The sequence below is a fragment of the Arachis ipaensis genome, chromosome B6 (assembly GCF_059453495.1).
Source record: "Arachis ipaensis isolate K30076 ecotype BB chromosome B6, ASM5945349v1, whole genome shotgun sequence".
NCBI lineage: Eukaryota > Viridiplantae > Streptophyta > Magnoliopsida > Fabales > Fabaceae > Arachis > Arachis ipaensis.
Genome location: NC_142441.1, coordinates 137,727,859 through 137,749,785, shown reverse-complemented (window position 1 = coordinate 137,749,785; position 21,927 = coordinate 137,727,859). Strand labels below are relative to the sequence as shown.

Here is a 21,927-nt window from a genome sequence, read left to right as displayed (position 1 = left end):
GGAGCATTGCTTCAAGCGTTGATTTTATGGGTCAGCCATTTTTTCTTTTGTCCTATATTAAGTGTTTCATTGTTCCAATTTGTTGAGCTAGTCTTTTCCTGTATAGTGTAAAATATATATCATTCTTACTACATGTGAAAGATTTCTTATCATGAATGTGATTATGTTGAAGATATGATGTAGTCCATATGCTTCACCTTAATTTGACCCTATTCATTGTGGAATTATGTGCAGGTAACACCATTTTCGCAGCTGGGCCACCCTAGTTCTATAACTCCCATTTTGATTGGCCAATTCAAATAAAATTTTGTTTGGAGCTTATCAACACCTTGCTACTTACCGCTTCCCTGAATTATTGGGGGGGCACCTCCATTTTGAATATTTTGGTCCAGGAATTTGTATCATCTGCTGAAATGTTTTCCCCTTATGTTAGTGCATTGAATCTTTGCTTTTGCCTTTTATGTATCTTTTTTTGTTCTTTTAAAGAGGGAAGATTAGACATGATGGTAGGCATTACCCACGTTAACACTGCCACCTGTTCTTTTCAATTGCTTCTAACCATCAATTTAATGGTGCATCACTCAATGTTATTGTAATTACGTAAATGGGAGGGCTCTTTCTGCTGTGATTTATTGCATTTACTGTATGCTTGATTGGGGAGAAAAAACAAGGTAGAAATTTTACCTCATTTTATGTTTACCCTCAACTGAACATACCCTTAGCATTAAAAATATAGCATCAGCTTAGATATAAGCTGTAGAAGTTATGGGAAGCATTTTCTTAAACAAAGACAGCTAGAAGATATAGCTAAGCTGAGTGCTTCCAAGCCCCCACCTTTCTCTTTCAGTGCTCTATTCATACAATCCAAAGAATAAACCAAACATTGCCCTTACTCTCTATCCTTATTATTCTCTGATTAAAGATTTTAATATTTTTTTGGTGTCTAATTAAAGATTTTAATATGTTATATCGGTGGTTATTTCCTACCACAATATGATGGTTAGCGACTTAGCATTTGTCGTCTTAGCTTGATTCCTGGCTTAGTCCCGGCAATCAGGGTCCACAGAGTGACTGACATGATTATGGATGGGAAATTTTTACCAAATGGCCCTGGCTGGAAATCCCACATACCATATGATATGCCGATACATGATTGGTTAAAGTGGTAAAATATTCTTTTCAATCATTGGTTTAAGATTGGAGTAACTGATGCTGGATGGAAGAGTTATGTTCTCTCTAAGATCATCAATAGTGAAGCCGAATTGTGTTTTTAGGGAATAATGATGAGCATTGGTATCATCTTCTTGGGATTTTTCTTTCTGGGTTTTGCTTTTGCATGTTGATGAAGCTCGTGTTTGATGAGCTCGAAATGAGGGCGCTGCCTAAGGATCACAAAATCTAAACTGGTTTTGTTGCATTCCTTTGTCCAATTATGATTATGATCTTACCAACCTTTGACCAAATAGACACTTGGATTTGTAATTCCATCGTTGGAAAAGATATGTACATATTTTTCTTTAGAATCCTTTTTGTAATCTAGGATAGGATGGTTGCACAAATAGTTCATTTCAATGATGTATTTTCAAGGGTTAATATAGTCTTAACATGACGAATGAGTTAAATTGAAAAATTGGACACTTCAAGATGTTGATGACATAAAAAATGAAGATATTGAAGGATTTGAGTTTTAGTGTATTTAAAAAATGACGATATGATTCTTTGATTGTCTGTGTGTTACGTTGCATTAATATTAGTTTTAGTATATCATTTTTTTTACCAGTGTACCAACTAGAATTTGTTACCAAAGCAAAATGTCATTATTTTTCAAACTATTTATTTAAGTATCACCGTTTTGCCATGTCACACTCGCTAAAGCGGGATGCGCCCGTTGGAGAAATGCTTTTACGTTCTCTGTCTTTCTGAATGAAGACGTTTAACCAATAAGAGTCTTCTTCGTTAAAGGCGATGAAGAAAATATTGTCTTTACGCTAAGCGCAAATGTGCCTTTGTTGACATATCAAGTTAAAAATATTGTTGATTTATATAATATATATAGTTAATAATTAACTAATATAAATATAAATATAATATAATGTTACACCTTCTCCATCCTTCTCAGCATCAAGGACTTGAGAAAGGTGCATGAGAATTGTCGTAAGCTTGACATTTTTCATCTTTAGAAGCTCTTTAAAGTACTTTTATTGATGAATATAGATGCTCTTTTTCAGAGTATGATATGAAGTCTTAAAATAAACTTGAGCTCTCCCTTCATACTTTTTTTTTTTCAGAGGCTATTTTATTATAAATGTGAATTCTATTAAAAATTTACTTAACTAATTGATTGCTATATATATAAAATAAAATTTAAATTTTTAATACTTACTTAATTATTCAATCAACTCAAATTAATTTTCTCCATCATATTTATCTCAACCTGAACAAATTCCATTATTTTTTAACAAATAAAACTAACATAAAAACGGTATTGTCTAATGAAAATAAATCTCAGTGTTTAATAATTAAATTTTCACAGAAACTAAACTATCTTGCCGAAAAATTGTTTGAGATTTATTTGAGTTACTACTCTAAAAATTTATTAAAAAATTTTATAATTAGTGTTTGTTTTGGGTGCTATTAAATTAATAAAAAAAGATCTTGATCGATCTCTTTTTAACGTATTTGATAAATTTCTAATAATAAAAATAAAAGTATTAGAAAAATAAAAAAATATTTTTTTAAAAATTATAATTTATATTTTTTAGAAATTTTTTTTTTAATTTTTTTCTCATAATAAATAAATAAAAAAGTTTTATATTGTTATACACAAACATAATTAATAAATAATTTTTTTAATATAAAAATATTTAAACATAAAATTATTTCTACTTTTTTATAAATCTTTTAAAAAAATAATTCAAAACAAAAATTTTCATAAAAATTTAGCCAAACAAACCATTAACCCGTAGCATTTCCTTTGTCTAATACTCACACGTAATCAAGTTATAATTCCGTTTGTTAACAATAATAACTGGACGTATAGTAGTCCCCGTAAGAGTAGTTATTATTATTGATAGCACATTTTGAAAGGGGAGATGTCCCAATCATGCAAATTAATCATGAATGTACCAAAAAATAAGAAATAAAAAATGAATCATGAATGAAACCAGCTTAGAAGCTAAAAGAAGGGGTTGCAGAAAAGAAAAACACAAAGAGCTCACTTTCACTATCACCACCACCTTTCCTTCCGAAAAGAAAAAAGGCTCCTGGAAATAAACAAATAAATAATTAAAAAGAAAGAAGAAAAGAAAAAGAAAAAGTAGTAGTAGAAGAAGAAAGATCTGAAGTTCTGAACCAATTCATTCCTAATTAGAAAAACCCAGAGAGAGGAGGGTGTGATTGTTTTTGTTATGGGGGGAGTGACGTCATCAATGGCGGCGAAGTTCGCTTTCTTCCCGCCAAGTCCGCCGTCGTACAAGCTGGTACGGGACGAGATGACGGGGCTGCTGCTGCTCACGCCGTTTCCACACCGTGAGAACGTGGAGGTGCTGAAGCTGCCGACGCGGCGGGGAACGGAGATAGTGGCGGTTTACATTCGGCATCCAATGGCCACGTCCACAGTCCTGTACTCCCATGGAAACGCCGCCGATCTCGGCCAGATGTACGAGCTCTTCATCGAGCTCAGCATCCACCTCCGTGTCAACCTCATGGGGTCCTCTCTCTCTCTCTCTCTCTCTCTCTCTCTCTCTCTCTTTCTCTGTGTTGAATTCACTGCTTTTTGGTGCTTTGCTCTCATTTTTTCTGGTGGTTGAGTTTCTGTCAAGTTGGCTTTGAAAGAGGAAGAAATTGATGATCATATCTGTTATTTTGAAGAATTTTCTTGGTTCGGTAATATTCATGGAGTGATTTTTACTTTTAGCTTTCACATATTCATAAGCACATTTTACAATGAAACATTGATACTATAGGTTTGTTATTTAAGTATTTTAGCAAAGAATTCTACAATAAATTCTCAAGTCTGGGTAAATTCTTAAGTCTGGGTAAATTCTTAAGTCTGGGTTTCTTTCTTAGTGTGCAAATGACCAGAATGACAGATATCATGAACCAAGGCTGTAAATACTAAAAATGTAGTTGCATTTAATATCTCGTGAATGTATTAATTTCTTAATACTTTCCCTATTTAGTAAATAGAGCTTGGGAGAATGATCAGAGTGGTGTTTTTTGGAGGCTATTTGTGGGTTATACCTCTGTTGGGTGGAATCAATGAATGGTAATTCGGACTTCTTGGGGATGATTGTTGTCTGTTTTTCAGCTAAAAAGTCTTTGTGTAGTGTTCTGGTATGAGTGATGCATATTTGAGTTTGATTTATAAACTGAAGGACTAAATTGGGAGACGTGAAAGTTGTGATCAGTTGGGGATATTTCTGAATGAATTGTGTTTGTTTGACTTTCATGTTACCAGGGTTTGTAGGTGTAATGATACTAATTTGTGAACCCTTTTTGCATAATCTTTCAAGTGCATGTTATCTTTGAATATATGGGAATCTAGCTTCAGTGTGGTTGGTGTGTTCAGAATTGCAGTAACCTTTAGTACTGCAGCGCTGTTAAGGTGTGCCTCTACAATTGTGTTTGCAGCTCATGAACTTGGAGCAAAATCAGCAATAACTTATTCTTGCTGGCTGAAATCTATCTAACTTGTTAAATATCCACTTTGGATTAAAATCACAGAAATATGGACTACTTTGTCTCCAATGCATTGCTTAGAATTTAATTGGAACTCAATTTGAAAGAAAAAAAGTTTTAAGATGGTGGTGATTCTTATAATTACTATCTATAATTTTATGTAGGTACGACTATTCTGGATATGGACAGTCATCTGGGAAGGTTGGTATTATTTTTCAAGAATACGAAATGCTTGTCTAATTTGTGTTCTGCGTAACTATGGGCGTGACATGATGATAGAACTAAACTCATCTACTTAGGAGCATTATTTTTCCTGAACTGCAGCCAAGTGAGCAGAATACATATTCCGATATCGAGGCTGCATACAAGTGTCTACAAGAAAGCTATGGCACCAAGCAGGAAGATATAATCCTTTATGGACAATCTGTTGGCAGTGGCCCTAGTTTGGATCTTGCAGCTAGGTTGCCTCAATTAAGAGCCGTTGTTCTGCATAGTCCCATACTTTCTGGCTTAAGGGTCATGTATCCGGTCAAGCACACATACTGGTTCGACATATATAAGGTAGTATATATTTTTCTATTTCTAATCATTTCCTCATTCATACTCCTTGATCTAATTTGAGCTCTTTGAGTTGTGTTCTGCAGAATATCGACAAAATTCCACTAGTTAATTGTCCTGTTCTCATAATCCATGTAAGTATGCTTCAAAGAAATTCTTTGTGCTATATAACTGCATCTGTTATTTAGTTTTATGTGCTTAGCTTCGTGACTATTTTCAGTCTTTCGACATTTTTGTTTTCTTAGCTTACTGGCTAATATGCTTTTGGTACATCTGTTTCCTTATGCACAGATTTCTGTTAGTGCCGGATATTCAAAATAGAAATTAAATGGTTTCTATATTTTAAGTCTAGAACAATAAATGATAAAGAAAAGAATGTTCTATAGAAGGGAAACTAGATGAAGTGTAATGGAAAAACACAAGGAAAAGAAGGGAGAAGTGTATAATACTGGGGAAAAGTATAATTGTAGGCATAGCCTTTTGGAAGAAATGTGGCTACCTAATGATCTACTGATCACAGGGTCACAGACTCACAGGTTCTAGTTGTTGATACAGAATCAGCATCTCGACTCACAGGCAAACAGCTGTGTCCATCTAACACTCTAAACCTCAGCTTCTTGAAATCTCGCATACTATGTATGTATATTTCTTGTCTGTGGAAAGGGGCTCCATGCATACTTTAGTGTGATTGTGTCTATGCTGCAACAGGCGATGAGATATTCATTTAGAGAATCTCCGTTTACATTATCTCTCATGATTGAAACATATGCAACATTGTACAGATTTCAGTGTTTCTACTATAAATGAAAGACCTTAGTCTTCTCTATTAACTAGTAAATCTCATCTTTCAGTATTTTTGCAACACTTGCTACTGCATTGTTTACCAAAAATGGATAAGCTGAGATCAATACATAAATTCCACTATTCCAGTATTAGATTTTGAAATGTGTTGTCCTACACTTAGGTAGCATTTGAACTTTGAATAACAGATAAGTCATTGACACATTCAAGGAAATCAACAATCTCCCTTTCATTTTCCTTCCTTAATCAGACACTTGAGGATGTAAAAAACTTATCCATTTCAATGTTTGTTCCTTACAAATATTTATTTAATGATGAATTTGATTAATATCTTTTGATTGCAGCTACCCATGGTTTCGTTTTTCATTGTGTGCAGGGTACTGCAGATGAAGTTGTTGATTGCTCCCATGGTAAGCAACTCTGGGAACTGTGTAAAGAGAAGTATGAACCACTGTGGCTCAACGGAGGTAACCACTGCGATTTGGAGCTATTTCCTGAGTATATTAAGCATCTGAAGAAGTTCATAACAACAGTGGAGAAGTCCACATCCCAACGATTCTCTTTCCGAAGCACAACAGATAAGTTCGAGCAGCCTCGAAAGAGTACAGATATTTTTGAAGTAACTAGAAAGAGCACTGATTGCAGAGAAAAGCCAAGGAAGAGCACAGACAGGCCTGATAAACAGAAAAATTTGTCCAGTAATGCTGACATGTTGGAGAAATTGAGAATGTCTTTCGATAGGAAGGATAGGTCCCGGAGGAGTGTAGATTGCCATGAGAAGTCTCGAAAAAGCATCGACCATCAATTGGAAAAGGCAAGAAAAAGTGTTGATCGGCTAGACAGAATAAGGACGGGATAGAAGGATAATTCTTTGTTATAATCAAATTATATTGATGCACGGATTGGTTTTTTTTTCTTGGAAAAAAAAAGAAGCAAAATTGTTATTCTTGTTGTGTACGGACTTATTGACAGAGATTGGTAAATATTGCTACTCAAGAAAGTTTCTGGTTTTACAGTGGGAGTCACTTTTTGTTCAGATGGTAATACCCCCTTTTGTTTCGCATTTCTTGTCCATATTTGAAATAAAGCTTCATCATTTTTGTCTAATTAAGATTTTGAAATAACTTGATCCTTTCATTCATTGCATATAGGCTTATATATACACAAAGATGATGACAAAAAGAAAACAAGGAAAAAAAGGAAAATCATACAAAATATGAACCTAAAATATAAATAAGCTGTATAAATAGATGAAGGTTTTGGAACTCTAATCGCTCCCGTTGATGACATCTTCATCACATTATCGGCTTCATCATCTTCAGTGGAGTCCAAGGTTGAATCTTGGATAATATCATTTTGATGGGCTTTTAAATCTGTTTATTGTATGTAATTCTATTGCATTAATTACTTGCACTGCAAAAAATTTAACTAATGGTCATAACGTCAGGTAAGAGTAGTTTGGCTTTCCTTCTTTTCCTTCAAAGAGTACTGTTACCAACCTGTTTATTTGCCGACCTACAATCACCAAGATGAACTAGTTATGTATAAATACACGTTGTTTAACTCATTTACAATGTGTATTTTATATTCTAACATGACTGATTTTAGTGTACATCTAACATGGTCGTTAAGAGTAAGAGTACTTGGAATCGCCAAGTTCGACTATGGCGGAAGGTGGAAGGCGACCGATGCTGATTGCATGAACTGTTGAGAAGAGTGGAAACTGCTCTACCCATCCTCGATCACTTAGAACCTCATAAACCTCTTTTGCAGTTAATACACCCTAATTATCACAACAAAATACACATGAATGGGTAACACGCCAAGACGCAATATATTAACATTACTGTTTTTAAAAAATCATGCATAAATAATTAGAAAAATATTAGCTGACCAATATTTTTCTTTGTTTTTGCCTTACATTTGAACCAATATTAAGTAATTGGGACCAAGGATTGTACCTGCAATTTCTGGCCATTAAGCAACTCTGCCTCAAGCTGGTCAAAAGACCTACAAAGTAGAAATTAAACAAATATGTCAGATAGAACTAAATTTTTATTATTTTTCTTAATTTACTCGTAAAGATACTCAGGTCTAGAGTGAAAAACAAACCGCTTCCCTTGATTTTTTGCATAAGCATCAGCAACTTTCCTGTTTCTTCCACCCACTGCCATAATAAAGAAAAAAAAATCTCCTTTAAATAAATTGAACTATCAATATTATATGAATTTTTAAAGTATGAAATAATGATTTGAAACGAAACAAATAATAATTATAGTAAACTAAATCCATTTTCTTACAGCATGTGGTTATAAGGTCAGCTACACCACAACTTTCAAAAAATGTGCTATCCTTAACCGATGGAAACAACATCTTTGAAAACTTTATCATCTCTTTCAGACCAATTCGCATGATTGCAGCCTACACATATGGAGAGAACCCAAATTAAGAAACAAAATGAACAAAGAAAAATAATAAGAAATAAAAAATGTTGTCTTACTTTAGTGTTGTTTCCCATCTCCATGCCATCAACAAAACCTACCAAAATTTGTGTCATTTCTTGCTCATTTTATAAAATGTGAAGGAGGAAACCACAAATTAAATTGTGAATATTGTGCAACAAACCTGCGGCTATGGCCACAATATTTTTCAGAGTTCCACACATTTCGACACCTTCCACATCTTGGACCTAATAAATTATAATGTAACAAGCCAAATATTTTAGGTTTCTTTCATGACATATTAGATGACATAATTGTCTATGTTAAGCACATCTCAAAAGTGTAAGCTATGATTAAATGGTTTCATAAAATATTATAGAAGGGATTGACTCATCATAATAAATTAAATGCAAAGACAAAGAAAGAAATAACATTCCACTATTCTTTAAAGTTTCATACTCACATACAGATGCTAAGTGTACATAGCATACATAGTCAAGCTTTATTTAAAAAAAAAAAAGAAAAAGAAAAAGGAGGGATCCACAAAAAATATCATAAATCTTCTTTTTCTTTCTGTACATCCCTGTATGTGCTGAATATATATCTGAGTTCCTCCCTTCTTTAAATATCTTTATTGAGAAAAATGATGTATAAACAATTTTTCAAGATTTCAAACTACGTCATCAATTAACCAAAGATCTCTCTTCATTTTGTGCACTTATTTCTTTATTAAAATTCAATGAATGGAAGCTTGGTGATTAATTGAATATGTCTAAGGGGCCAGCAACTTTGTTAAATTCTGGCCAACATGTAACCAGTAAAGAAAAGTGAGCTATTGGATGAAATATCACACCAATCTTACACTATTAAAACTATCATTGATGGTTATTTGATGAGTATAAATCACAAAAGTTGCTGACCCCTAGCATTCCTCTTTTCTCTGTCTTGATGTTTAAATTGTTTAGAGTATGTTTGTAGTAAGTTATTTGTGTTTAAATATGTGTTCTTTCATACGATTTTAATATATTTATTGTTTCAAGATGATTGATTTTTTTTAGGTATTTATATTCTATATCAGTTATTTATTTATTTATTTATTTTAAGTTGTTGCTTATCAAGAAAAGATGTGCTAAACTAAGTAAGTATTCCTATATCAACTTTATATTATATATTTGACACTTAAAGATGTACCAAACATGTTTTTTTTTTTTTTCAATTTTTGAATCTTAGTAATTTTTTTAGTTGAATTCTACAAATGGAATAAAAGAACTCACGGCTGACACAATGAAATAGGGAGTTCCAAACAACTGAACCCATTTCTCAGCAGCTTCTTTATTTTTGCTGTATCCAACCGTTGCTTCACTAAATTTCTCCAAGGCTATCTAGTAAAACATCACACACATTATTAGAAAATTATACCATATATAATATAATATATAAGCTTATTAGTTATTAGCCAACACATATTAATTAAGCATGGTTAATTAGACTACCTCGTTTGCTATGTTAGCCCCCATCAAAACAGAACAATTGATTCCTAATGTTTTGGAAATGAGGGTGGAGATCATGCATGGGCCTTCCTTCTTCACCTCCATTCCTTTCACAAGGGAAATACCTTCTGTGTCTTTCCCTATTTTCCCAACAAGTTTTTTGCATATTCCTTCCATGAATTGATGTGGACTTACGAATACCAACATATTCGCACCCTTTACTGCAAGTTTGGCAAAACAATAATTAATGGAACAAAACTTGATTTACAAAAAGAACCCATGTTAAAATAAATCGGTAGATTTTCCAATCCCCATTTTTTTTTTAATTTATGTTTGCAAAATTCTAAATTTGTTTCTATAGGCATATGATTTTTTTTTATTAAATAATACAGTCATAACAAAATATTTGCATATTATCTATCGGTTTCGCTACGTTACCAACAGCATATCTGCCAACTTCTGCCAACTCTTATTTATAATTGTGTTTCATGGAAGTGTGTTCGTGAATGTGTCTAATAAAAATGTTTTTTTCATAGATATGTTTAATAGAAGTGTATTTATAAATATATTTTCTGGATGTGTCTCTTTATATATGTATTTAAAATATATTAATTATTAGACACATCCACAAACACACTTCTATGAAACAATTATAAATAAGAATTGGCAGAAGTTGGCAGATAATATGTTGGTACCCTATACTTTTCCATTATCTATCAAGTGTCAATTGTTGTAAAAAATTAAAGTGGTAGAAAAGTTGCCAATAAAATGAACTACAAATCATGTGCCGCTTAAAAATGGATAAATCGAGTCAATAAAAATAGGTGAAAACTCAGGACTTTACGTGAAGTTGATATCTGAGAGTCGTTAAATGATTTGGCTGATTTGACTAAATTTTCATCTAATGGCTCTTAGGTATCAACTTCACGTGAAGTCCACTTCATCTGAGTTTTTACCATACAAATATAACTCGTTTATAAATAGACTATTTTAATATTTTGATATTATTCGATAGTAATTCAAAATACTTATCATTAATTCGTTTGGGTACAAGCAACTAGAATTTTAGTTTTACATTATATATCAATTGAAATTCAAAATATTGTAATATAAGGTGGAAAGTTTATCAATATATTCTATTTTATACTATGATTTGTAAAAAAAAAAAGAGAGAGAATAAAATTATTAGTCGTTTCATAATATTTTATTACACTATGGAATATATACACAAGTAACCCGACCGGTAGACTGGTGGAGTTTAGGTTTTTAAATAAAATTAATGAGCAAGATAGTCATTATTCAATATACCTCATCAAAGGGACTAAGTGTACTTTATTGTATCTTTTATTTTCAAATCTAACCTCTAGCTTTCAGAAACAATTAAGTTAAAATAGGATTATAGTATATCTTTGCTTTTATGTATCTAATAAGTTACAAAAATGTGTATGCATGCCAAAAAGAGTCACAATGTATGTATATGACACTGAAATTTAGGGAGGAAAAAAATGATGGAAAAAATATTAAACCTGCACTTTCAACGTCAGGGTCTGCAACTACATTTTTTCCAAGCTTGATTCCAGGGAGATATTTGACATTTTCCTGCAAAAACAATACTAATAGTCATTCAACGAGAATATATTATTATTATTATTATTATTATTATTATTATTATTATTATTATTGGAGAATGGATGTGTGCTTAGTACTCACATTGGTTCTATTGATTACATCCGTAAGCTTCTCCCCACTTGGCAATTTCTCTTCGAACACCCACATTCTTACCTCATCTAAACATTTCAATGGATTCGTTAATATATAGAATATACCTAGAAGTGTGTTACATGAAGTTATGAACCAACAGTGAGACTTGTTTTCTCTAATTATATGAAAATTGGTCACGTTATTAATGGTAAAGAAGTGTTTACATTTTGATAGTTAAATGATTCTTGAATAAAAAAAATTGTCAATGATTGCACAGAAAATACTTTAATTGTTTATATAAGAAGTATCCAAGAAAAGGTTCTATGGTACAATACTTTACCATAAAAAAATATTGACATTTAATTAATAATGTCAAATATATATATATACACTCTTAAAAGAATTACTTTTAGCTAGCTATCCTAAAAATAAAATGATATTTTTATTGTAGTGTACACAACATTATTAACCATTAAAATTGGTTTGAGTTTGAAAGATAACAAACATGTCTGCAATAACGAATTAACGATAACATGACAATGTATGCATGGTACCATTGCTATGTATACATGCATGCAGGAATATAAAGTAGAAGAAGAAATGTGTACCATCGAAGGAGCTGAGTCGAACGGTGTTAGAAGCAATGAGCTTTGCCGCAACACTGCCCCAATTGCCACTTCCAACAACTGTCACTTTGTTCTTCATTGGATCTATTTGGGTTATGAGAGAAGAAGAGAACTAAACAAAAAGGATCAAAAAATGAGAGATAATGAAAGGGAAGAATTTAAGCAGAGGGAAGAAGAAGAAAAGAGTGAATATAAGTGAAGTGATTAAGAGGCCATACACGTTTCGAAAGAAACTAAGTTCATGGAGTTAAATGCGGCGATTCCATAAAACTTTCCTACGGTACACCTTGGACAACATTAGTACTACGTCGTTTATGACTATTACCTGCTTATAATTTAATTATTACCTTCATAATAAAAGTAATAATATTGTTACGAATATTAGGGGTTGGGTTAAGGAGGCTTTTATTCCATTGATAGCTTGTTGTTAATAGAGCGCCAAAAAATAGTCCAATTTTTCTTGTATTAAAAATTTAAAAAACATTTAGTGAATTGCTTTTAAGAAAGATCCTTTGTATTTTTACACATTCATTAATTCTATATTCAAATGCAGCAATTCAGGATATTTTTTATTAAAAACTTTATATACGTTAATTTTGGATAACAAAACTAGTCAAATTTTTTAGTTTAGTTTTAAAAAAAATTATAACTACTCAATCAATTTATACTTACCCATGTAACTTTATTTTTTTGATCTCCCCCATGTAACTTTATTTGAACGGTGGATTTAATTTATTATATTAATATTTATAAAATTATTAATCAATATATAACAGATATATATGCTTAACCGGTTTTGTACTTGTAATCTTTGTATTTTATCACATATAACTTACAAGAAGTGCTCCTCACAATTTTTATTAGATTTGTGCTCATAGATGTTTGTGTAATAATCTGATCTTTGTAAAATATTTCACACAATGTAATAGAGCTTGTTAAACTCTCTGAATTTTTTTATCCTTATTAGTTGTTCATGATATTTAATTTAGATTACTATTAGAAGCACCTTTAATTTGGTCCCAATGTGGATATATAATGCATCCATTAGGAATTAAAAACTTTCTGGTGGCTATGGCAATTAATTTCTTGTGATATATATGTACCACTTAGCTTTTATTTAGTTTTCTAACATATAAGTTGGATATATATGTGCTGATTGGTACTCAGAGTTTCAAGTCGGAGATCTAAATCACATTGTTTCATATTTTTCATGTTTTCTTACATGTTTATTTTAATGCCATTCTTTTTGTACTTGAAATGAATTTTATCCTTATAGTTTTATGAATACTGACTGATTTTATTGCATTATTCCTTGAAAATTTCGAGTTACTAATATTTGTTTAATAACTTTATTTCATGTCAAAGTTTAACAAAAATGCCTAAAAAACTTGGGTACAACATAAGTGTAGCCAGAACTAATCTCCAAATTCAAGCTAGTTTGGTGAATGATTTTCGTTCACATTAATTACATAAATTTGTATTAAAACTACGTATAAATTATTAATTTCTATACTCAATTCTAATTTTAATATTTTTTTAAATGATTTCATTTTACCTGCAGAATGAAACAACATCTAAGGGAACTAATATATCAAGTGAACAACTACGTACTAGAGCTCATTTATTTTTGTATTAATAGTGTTCAAACATTTCGTATTAATATCGGATCATTTTGTTCACCGCGCAATGAAACACTGGTTCTGTCAAATCACAGTGATAACCCTCAAGCTCCAGCACCACATATGCTATAAAGTTGCCGATATATATTCGGAGGATGAAGATTACGACCCAAAGACGAATGAGGTTGAATTGTTCGATGACCATGTCACGACTTATTTGCCGCCCAAGAACCCGACGGTTGTAATAATACCAACATCGCAAAGATACTGATTATTAGACTGTTAATATCATTGGTATAATTTTTTCTCCTATCTTAGATACTTTAAATTGTTATGTCGTTGTATTTTATTTTCTTTTTGTATAATGATAATCACACAAAATTTTATTTTTTCTTTCTTAGAGGATGGTGTGACAAGAGATATGAGTCTTCAACGAGTAGCACTTTTGTTTGGTAGAAAGATCATATTTCGATTTAACAGAGTTTTAACCAATTAATCAGGCGATTAGCTTATTAAATGGGTTTTTGAAGAGTTTAGATGTTGACTTTCAATAAATTTTTATTTGTAAAGAGAGTTGGAGGACAATGAATATGGCTATCAAAGATGATGCATATAACATGGTTAAGGTATAAGTTTTTTATTTTTTTTAGTTTAAGGCAATTTGATTAGCTTCTTGAATTTTTGTATTTTCTATTTCACATGTTTAAGTTTGATTAACATTTTATTGTGATTAATTTTTTTATTTTTCTTATTTTCAAAATCACATTAAAATAGAGAATTATGTAAAAGATAGAAAAAAGAGAAGGTTACAAGATCCAAGTTGTTTTATAAATTTTATGATTAGACAAAGACTTTTAAGAAAAATATTAAGCGTCACCTATCACGAATAGATGCAAATCACTGAAAATAATTTTTTAATATCGGTTGAAAGACGACATAAAGATAACAAATAATGAATTAATATTTCATTTTATCTATTTTTATATCCTTTGAATTACTTCTTAAGATGCTTAATTGACTCTAACAGTAGCAAAATCCCAAAATATCTTTACTTTATATTTCTTTTCCCTAAATCAAATATGCCTACATAAAAAATTCCTTAAGTTTTCTTGATTCAAACTACGATAATTTGTATTTGTCTCTTTTTTTTATAGGAGAAGTGTAGACAAAATACTTTAAATCATTCGAAGCAAACTTACACATATACTGAGGGTTCCAAAACATTGGCAAGATGAAGAGATGAAAAGGTAATCGATTTATATTTTGTTTCATATATTTTTAAATTTTTTAATATTTATTTGCTAGTTATATATTTGTGTCAATATCAATGTGTTATAAGATCAATTATAGAGAAACGTTTTAGTAGAAGAGAGATATGGAACGTGGTTCATAAAAAGAAGGATGGCTCATATATACATAACGATGTGTGTGTTGTTGCTGTAAGTATTGTTTAAAACTTTTCTACTTCTCTTTTTGTATTTATGGTGCTAAATTTAGAATTATTAAAAAACAATTTTGGTATATCTGTACGAAACAATTGTGAATTGAGACCTTTAAGTATACCCATATTTTGAAAGCCAATAAGGAGAGATTTGATGACGAGCGGTTAGCGGTCCATTATGTGAGTTTAAATTAATCCATTATTTCAAATTTATTTGGTTTTAAGTCATTTATTTAACTGTTATCCTAAGCATGACGTGTGGGACACAGGAGGAGTACACACAGACGTTGGAGGCCATGACCCAGCAATCTCAGCCGCCTAGTGGGGACGACGAAGCTGGCTCTGAAACCTCAGTGGTAGATCATAATAGGTTTGATGCGAGACAGCCTCTAAACCCCCACAAGAATCGCCGCTTCGGGTTAGGGTCGTTCTTCGCTAATGGCCTCTGAGCCTCTGCGTTGGCGCCTTTCTCTGCCTCTGCCACCAGCCCCGACGATCCCCAGGAAGTTGTTGACTTGAGGGAGGAAGTGCAGAAGCTGACACAGGAGCTTCACCAGCAAACAGAGCAGTCTGAGAAAAGGTACAATGACCTTCTTGCACGCGTGGGAGGAGCTGTTGTAATCAGCTCGGACTTGATGGAGAAGTTAGAGCAGCCCGATTGGTTGCGAGAGCAGATGGAGCAGTACAACCAGTAGATGCGTGCTGGAGCCAGCGGCATTGGAGGCAATGGCAACGATGCTGGTGGAGCTCCAATGTTAGCACCTACACCGTCGCCTCAGCAGGGGGACCATAACAACGACGATTATCGGGATCTGTAGGAATTAGGGTTTTATTTTTTTTTTGTCTACTTCGTTGTATTCTACTTCTGTAATATTTTATTGTTTTCAAACTATTTTTTAATAAAATAATTTGTTAATTTCTGCTAACAATTTTGTTAACAAGAGTTCTAATTCATCTACTACTTGTGGCTTAACTGTGCAAAAAAATAAAAAAATAAAAATAATACCGTCAAATTTACACGTGAAATGCCACCAAAGTTACCATCGGATTAATCCGATGGTAATCATCAACTCTGTCTCGACAAATTCATTGAAAATACCAACGGAAAATTCGCCGGTAATTAGCGTCGAACGAAAAAATCTGCCAGTAAACAATTTCTGGCGCAGTTTATATCTTCACCTCCAGGACGACGGTAAATCTGACGATACTCAGCGTTTTTCTTGTGGTGGATGAATCCTCCAAGAATTTTCACAAAATGATTCACTTGCACAAGTTCTTGGAAAGGAGCATCCAGGACGAGTTTGTGGTGTAGGTATTAGACCATGTCAGTTTTTTGGTAATACTGCACAATAGTCAGACTCTAGTGTGTAAATTGAGGAGTATTAGAAGATGATTACAGAATTAAAAGCAGACACAACAAAAGAAAAGGTGAAGAGACAGGCGATAATGGAGAATCTTTTGAGATATCTAATCAAAAGATAAGGAGATACTTTACCACCTGACGTTGCTGCAGAAATGGTTTCATTGGGAAGGGCACCGACTTTATCGCGTGCAAGACCATCTTTTTTAGCAATTATGACCTACAAGAAAAATCAAGAGTTTGAATCAATTGAAATAGATACTATAGAATTTTATTTGTTTTAGTGTTTCCTATTTATTTATCTAACATTAATTGTTTCTAGTTCATAAGCAATGATGCAATTTTGAGATATATATATATATATATTTTGAATGTTACTTATTTTAATTAACTTTCAATAAATTTAACTAACATAAAAAATTACACAATATTGATGCTAACCTACAATAAAAAGCAAGTGAACTAAAAAAATAATAAAAAAAAGATTTGGCAGCATTTTCCAACCTCAAAATAAACACTAAATTTGACAATTTGTTTGTCCAAATAATTGTGGCGGTTTCTAAACCATCGCTAAAGAATAATCAGTTTCATTTTCACCACAAAATTAATTCGTAGCAAAATTTTAATTTGCAATAATTATTCTGACAGTTTTAAAAATCTACCGCTAAAAATTTAGTAACGTTTTATTTGAAATGATCGAACCGGCATTATTTGTTTGACAGCAGTAAAAAACTGCCGCTATCTACCAAAATTCTTGGATAATACTTAATTAATTATAAAAATAAATAGAGGTACAAGGCAAGTTTTTTTAAAAAAGTAACGGCAATTAATATTTCGTTAATTGTGACCCATTTCAAATCTAAGATCTTAAACCAGATTATTTCATCATTCATATTCTTAATTCTTGAAAATAAGATACCTAAGGAGTATCTTTTATATATATATATATATATATATATATATATATATATATATATATATATATTTAAAATAAATATATATACATAAATTATGAGCAATAAAATAATAAACTATCATGTTAAGTGTATATTAAAATTAATCGCTAAAATTAGTTATTAATATAAAATATATATAAAAATATAAATTATATATATTTATACACAAATACATAATAATTAATTTTAGTGGCTGATTTTGATTTGTAAATAGCATATTTGATAACGAATTATCATAATTAATAAATTTTGTGTGTGTTAGGATCGCTGCCAATATGATGATTATGATGGTTATACAATTTTAAGAATATTTAAAAAATATTATTAAAATTAAGATAATATTTTTTGAATAATTATTCAAATCAGTCCCAAGGATTTTAAAAGCGGACATTTTAGTTTCCAAGAAAAATTAATACACAGATCAATCCCCAGGGTTTTACTCTGGCAGACAAATCAGTCTCCAGTTCATTTTTCGGCACAGTAATTATCCAGATCAGTTCCCAAAGATTTAAAAAACAGACATTTTAGTCCCTAAAAAAATTAATATACAGATCAATTTCCAACGTTTTTCTCTATCAGACATAACAGTCCTCCATCTAAAAAAATAAAATAAAATAATAATTATTATTATTATTAATTACATAATAATACTATATCATTATTTTTTTTTGTATTTTTTTGGATAAAAATAATAATAAATTTATTCATTAAATTTTTATGTATGTATTTTTAATATAAATATATATATAATATACATACACACATACATAGTTACTCAATAATAATAATAATAATAATAATAATAATAATAATAATAATAATAATAATAATAATAATAATAATAAATTTTAGAGATTATTCTACAAAAAATTTAAGGTTGAAACTATTTGATATTTTTGTATATAATATAATCAAAATATATCCTATTTTAAAAAAATATCTTTGTATTAAAAGAAAATATTTTAATTTGGATTTCAAAGCATTATTTTAAATTTAACTTTGTACATGTGGACGACGATACTAACATATTAATACACTCTTTTCGTTAGAAACAAGTAAGGTAAATAATGATGCTTTGAAATCCAAATTAAAACATTTTCTTTTAATACAAACATATTTTTTAAAGTAGGACATCTTTTGATTATATTAAATATAAAAATATCAAATAGTTTCAACCTTAAATTTTTCGTAGAATAATCTCTAATAATTTTATTTATTATTATTATTATTATTATTATTATTATTATTATTATTATTATTATTATTATTATTATTATTATTATTATTATTATTATTATTATTATTATTATTATTGAGTGCCTATGTATGTGTGTGTATATATATATATACTTTTTATATTAGAAATACATATATAAGAATTTAATAAATAAATTTATTATTATTTTTGTCCAAAAAATATAAAAAAAACTATGGTACAATATTATTGTGTAATTAATAATAATAATAATAATAATAATAATAATAATTATTATTATTATTATTATTATTATTATTATTATTATTATTATTATTATTATTATTATTATTATTATTATTATTATTTTGGATGAAGGACTGTTATGTCTGACGGAGAAAAATATTGAGAATTGATCTGTATATTAATTTTTTTGGGGATAAAATGTTCGTTTTTAAAATCTTTAGGGACTGATCTGGGTAATTTCTCTAGCGGAAAATGAATTGGAGATTGATTTGTCTGTCGGAGTAAAACCTTGGAGATTGATCTGTATATTAATTTTTCTTGGGGACTAAAATATTCGCTTTAAAATCCTTGGAGACTAATTTGGATAATTACTCTTATTTTTTATTATTTAAAATTATTTTTTAAATTGACAAAAAAGTATTGTCAAATAGTAAAAAAGTGTGATTTAAAATTAATAATATCTTTTAAGTGTTATTAAAATTGTATAATCATTGTAACTATTGTAATAATAATCATAATAGATGGTAATACTTAAAAAGTATATCTAAAATTAAAATTATACTATTTTTTTATATTTTTATAATAGTTTTTCCTTTTATTTTGTAAATTAAAAATTATTTTTAAATATTAAAAAAATATTACTTTAACTTTAGCAACAATTTTTAGATGTTATCAAATTTATATAGCTACTGTAGCCAAACATTTATGTCTATTAGTGGAGTTATTTATTCGAATAATTCCTCTAGATAACTAAAAGGGGATCCAGCCAACTCTTGCCAATTTTTATTGGACTGAATCTAAAGTGCACTAAATCAAACAAAAAATCCACTCTATTTATACTCTTTTTAACCTTAGTTTCAAAAAAAGCATGCAGCCGCCTCACTCTTCTACTCTGCACGCCGTCACCCGCGCTATCAACTTCCGTCACAGACTACGTCCGCGTCACTGTCGCCTCCTCCAACGCTGCCATGAACGAGCCCATCATGCCGTGTTGCTTCTGCTGCGAGAACACCGCCCACCACGGTTGAGAAGTCACGTCAAGTCGTACGCCACCGTGTCGTTGCACCATGCCGTTTGCCTCTTTCGTCACGTCGCATCTCAACTGTCTCCGCTGTGACATCGCATCTCTTCCTCCTCCTCCATCGTGTCTTGTCTCCTCCTCCTCTTTTATCACGCTGTCGAGTCACGTCCCATCTTCCAAAGATTAGTGGATGTTGTTTTTTCGATTTACTGGATGTTTCATCTCTATTTTGGGGTTCATGAACTTAGTAAACGATTTCATACGAAATTGGATGTTCTTTTTATTCGAGATTGGATGTTTCTTTTATTTAAAAATAGATATTTTTTTATTATGATTGAATGTTTTTTGTCCCTACACCAACGACAAGAATAATGGCACACTACAAAGGCAGCGATGTGGCGGTCTGCATGAGAGAGAAGGCCGACACTATGAGAGAAAAGATTGACGACACTATGAGAAAAAAGATTGACGACACTGTGTTTAAAAAGCGGTTAATTTACTAAATTCTTATTATTCAAAAACGTAATTAATATCAAATTTTGATTTTAAAAAATAATTTAAAATTGATAAATATTAAATGTTGTTGTTTAAAAGAGTTGGTTCCTAGGCTTTCTCATTATTCGAATCAATAGAAAAAGAAAATCTTCCTATCACAAGATGGTCCAACCCACAATATAGATGATTGAAGTGAAGAATTTAATATGTGGAAAGTGACTGAAACAAAACATGCCTATGCCTTTTGCGACATTATATCTAGAAGCTGCTGCGGAAAACCCTCGTTTGCATTGCATGCGCAGCACTACTTTCTCTATTGATCATTCAGATAATATGCATTGGGATGGAAGAGACCCTTCCATAGCTTTATTTTGGGTTCTAGCTAATAATAATTGCTAAGCATTTCAACTTTTATTCAATAATTATTTATTATTGCTTTTTTGTCTCTCTCTCTTCTTTAGATTTGATCTACATATCTATGTTATTAACTTATTGTTGTCGTTGTTTTTGTCTCAAATTTGGTTTTTATATTATTCTTCAAGTATGTTGCTTTTGGTTTCTGACCGATTTGGTGCTTTCTGTGTACTTTCGTTGTTGCTTTCTTGTCTCCTCTATATGCTGGTTCGGTATACAAGTTGACCAAGTACGGAATTTAGTTTCCTCTTTTTTCACATGTTGCTAAAATTAAACATGGACTATATTAAAATGCACTAAATTTAGAAGCAGGCATCCATATAAATTGAGAATATTGCTGCTTAAAATAATGAACCAAAGTTATTAGAGACGAATATTAACCCAGTATAGGGTTTAGGTTCCATATTTCAAAGCGTAAAATCCAGCCAATAATTACTTGTAATAAGATACATACTATAGTCACTTCAGAATATGATATATATACATCCTTGTATTTCAGAGTAACTGCTAACTATACAAAATTCAATTTAATATAGTATAGGAAAATTACGGTACTTGACTTTGTATTTTAAACTAGAAATATGTTATTTTTATACTTAAAAATGGGGTGATGCCCTACCCAAAAAACAGTTTGGGGCGTATATTCATGTTAAGGAAGCTGAAAGCAGAAACAGAAACAGAGCACTAGTGTTGTGATGGAATCTCATGTAAAATGTACATACACATATATCACAGTAAGGCTTATATACTAACCGTGTTACATCCTAAATCATGAAAGACTAACTGATATAACAAACATATATAGCTTCTTAACTGACCTCTAACTAACTCCTTTTATCATTTATAGAAATTTTCAATAGTATGTTGAAGTAATAAGTAGGTC

General features: G+C 30.8%; 2 protein-coding genes across 2 annotated transcripts; one reads left to right on the top strand and one right to left on the bottom strand.

Moving 5' to 3' along the window:
* Nucleotides 1-3,060: 3,060 nt before the first annotated feature.
* Nucleotides 3,061-7,075, top strand: LOC107605081 (uncharacterized). The gene is made up of 5 exons (XM_088491866.1): nt 3,061-3,709; nt 4,845-4,881; nt 5,005-5,241; nt 5,325-5,372; nt 6,416-7,075. The coding sequence occupies exons 1-5, from the start codon at nt 3,408-3,410 to the stop codon at nt 6,896-6,898; spliced, it is 1,107 nt and encodes a 368-aa protein (XP_088347992.1). The 5' UTR covers nt 3,061-3,407; the 3' UTR covers nt 6,899-7,075.
* A 591-nt stretch (nt 7,076-7,666) lies between these two features.
* LOC107647463 (glycerol-3-phosphate dehydrogenase [NAD(+)]-like) lies at nt 7,667-12,399 on the bottom strand. Its single transcript, XM_088491040.1, has 11 exons — nt 12,280-12,399; nt 11,681-11,757; nt 11,497-11,569; nt 9,974-10,191; nt 9,755-9,862; nt 8,665-8,728; nt 8,540-8,577; nt 8,340-8,460; nt 8,152-8,206; nt 8,001-8,049; nt 7,667-7,822 (listed from the first exon to the last, which is right to left on the bottom strand). The coding sequence occupies exons 1-11, from the start codon at nt 12,374-12,376 to the stop codon at nt 7,667-7,669; spliced, it is 1,056 nt and encodes a 351-aa protein (XP_088347166.1). The 5' UTR covers nt 12,377-12,399.
* Between the last annotated feature and the right edge of the window lie 9,528 nt (nt 12,400-21,927).